The sequence below is a fragment of the Dryobates pubescens genome, chromosome 10 (assembly GCF_014839835.1).
Source record: "Dryobates pubescens isolate bDryPub1 chromosome 10, bDryPub1.pri, whole genome shotgun sequence".
NCBI lineage: Eukaryota > Metazoa > Chordata > Aves > Piciformes > Picidae > Dryobates > Dryobates pubescens.
In genome coordinates, this window is record NC_071621.1 from 17,317,769 (window position 1) to 17,320,422 (window position 2,654).

At 59.8% G+C, this 2,654-nt stretch overlaps 1 protein-coding gene across 1 annotated transcript; it reads right to left on the bottom strand.

The window, feature by feature from the left end:
* On the bottom strand, positions 1–2,654 carry ART1 (ADP-ribosyltransferase 1). The gene is made up of 4 exons (XM_054164912.1): positions 2,547–2,654; positions 1,703–2,408; positions 248–286; positions 1–135 (listed from the first exon to the last, which is right to left on the bottom strand). Exons 1-4 carry the CDS (start codon positions 2,652–2,654, stop codon positions 50–52), a joined length of 939 nt encoding a protein of 312 aa, XP_054020887.1. The 3' UTR covers positions 1–49.

Genomic DNA, 2,654 nt, shown 5'->3' on the forward strand with positions numbered 1-2,654 from the left:
CCGCTGTCTTTTCCCGGCCGGGGGTCGCTGGCCGCGGTGCTGCCTTGGCTCAGGGTCCCCCCCCCGGTGCTGCCAGGACCACGGCTGCCAGGAGAAGCACCCAGAGGTGCGGGGGGACCCCAAAGCTGCTCCTGCCTGGGGGTGCCAGAGGAAAGAGGAGAGTCAGGGGCAGCCGGGGTGGGGGGGACCCAGGGGGTACAGGGGGGGACAGCCCAGCCATGGCTGCGGTGCTGGGCCCTAGGCTCACCTGAGCTTAAGGCACATGGTTGGCTCTTGCATCTCTTCTCTGCCAAGGAAACAAACTGTCTGCATGGCCAGGCCAAGCCAACCCGTCCCAACTCAACCCAACTTAACCCAACCCAACCCAACCCAACCCATCCCATCCCAACCCAACCCAACCCAACCCAACCCAACCCATCCCATCCCCACTCAACCCAACTTAACCCAACCCAACTTAACCCATCCCAACTCAACCTAACCCATCCAATCCCAACCCAACTCAATCCATCCTAACCCAACTCAACTCATCCAAACCAAACTCCCCAGCCCAACTCAACCCAACCCATCTAATCCCAACCCAATCCAACCCATCCCATCCCAATCCAACTCAACCCAACCCAGCCCATTCCAACCCAACTCAACCCATCCCAACCCAGCCCATTTCAACCCAACTCAACCCATTCCACCCATCCCATCCAACCCACCCAACCCACACAACCCAAGTCAACCCATCCCAACCAAACCCATCCCACCTATCCCATCCAACCAAACCCATCCCACCCCAACCCATCCCATCCAACCCACCCCAACCCATCCCAACCCACACAACCCAAGTCAACCCATCCCAACCAAACCCATCCCACCCATCCTATCCAGCCAAACCCATCCCAACCAAACCCATCCCAACCAAACCCATCCCAACCAAACCCATCCCATCCAACCCACCCCAACCCACCCCAACCAAACCCATCCCATCCAACCCACCCCAACCCATCCCACGCAACCCAAGCCAACCAAACCCATCCCATCCAACCCACCCCAACCCACACAACCCAAGTCAACCTATCCCAACCAAACCCATCCCACCCATCCCATCCAACCCACACAACCCAAGTCAACCTATCCCAACCAAACCCATCCAACCCACCCCAACCCATCCCACCCAAACCCATCCCATCCAACCCCCCCAACCCATCCCAACCCAAGTCAACCTATCCCAACCAAACCCATCCCACCCATCCCATCCAACCCACCCCACACAATCCAAGTCAACCCATCCCAACCAAACCCATCCCATCCAACCCATCCCAACCCAAGTCAATCTATCCCAACCAAACCCATCCAACCCACCCCACACAATCCAAGTCAACCCATCCCAACCAAACCCATCCCATCCAACCCACCCCAACCCAATCCAGTTCAACTCAATTCAACCAAGCCCAGCCCAACCCCTCCCAACTCAACTCATCCCATCCCAACCAATCCTATCCCAACCCATCCCATCCCAACTCCACCCCTCCCACATCTCTGTGCCATGCTTGGCTGCCCCATTACAAGCCCCAGGAGGAGATGCCTGACCCTCCTCCAAGGCTACCAGCAAGCCAAGCTCCCTCCTCACCACCGAGCCCCGCCTCTCCCTGCCACCCTGGTGGCATCAAGGCCACCTCCAGCCCCCGCAGAAGTCATCCTGGGGAGCCTTCACCTTTCACAAACTCGCAGTTGTAGTTGCTGAGCCCTGCCTGGGAGACGAGCTGGATCTCGGCTTGGTCCCCATGCTGGGTGACACTGATGACCACAAAGCTCTCAAAGGGTGGGATGAGGACCTCCTCCTCGCCAGGGTAGATGGAGTAGTCGCTGATGAGCACGCCATAGCAGGTCTCCAGGGAGAAGAGGGTGTCCTGGCCGAAGGTCAAGGCCTTCTCCCTGCTCAGGGAGGTGGAGGTGAAGTGGCCGAAGCGGATGGAGCGCCCGGGCTGGGTGGTGAACCTGATGCCTTCCACCCCTCTGTAGACTGAGAGGCAAGCCTCTGCTCCTGGGGTGGCCCTCAGGGTGGCCAGAGCTTGGCTGAGGAGGAAGTGGAGGACCTTGAAGTGGAAGGACTCCAGGTAGAACCGGAGGGAGCTGCCGGCCTGGCTCACGTTGCGGTTGAAGGCGCGATAGAGGTCGCTGTGTCTGGTATAGACCAAGAGGGCCACTTCCTGCTGTGGGCTCAGGACCCTGGGGCCACCAGCACCACTCTGGCTGAGCCATTGCTGGGTGGCCAAGGTCCACTCCTTGGAGTAGAGGCTGTTGGTGGTGAACTCGGTGTGGTTGAGCTCCTCCAGCTCCTTCTCCATCATCTTGGTGCAGCCTTTGTATTGGTCGTCAAAGGAGGTGGGGGCCATGTCCAGCTCCACCTCCCTGATGCTCTTGAGGGCCTGAGGGTGCAGAGGGGCCACATCCAGCCCCAGCTTTGTAATGGTGTTGAGGTCCTGCTGGTGCAGAGGGGCCACATCCAGCCCCAGCTTTGTAATGGTGTTGAGGTCCTGCTGGTGCAGAGGGGCCACATCCAGCCCCAGCTCCTCCATGGTGCTGAGGTCTTGCTGGGGCAGAGGGCTGCAGGTGGTGGCCAAGGTCTGGAGCAGCAGCAGCCAGCCCGGCCGGACCCACTTCAT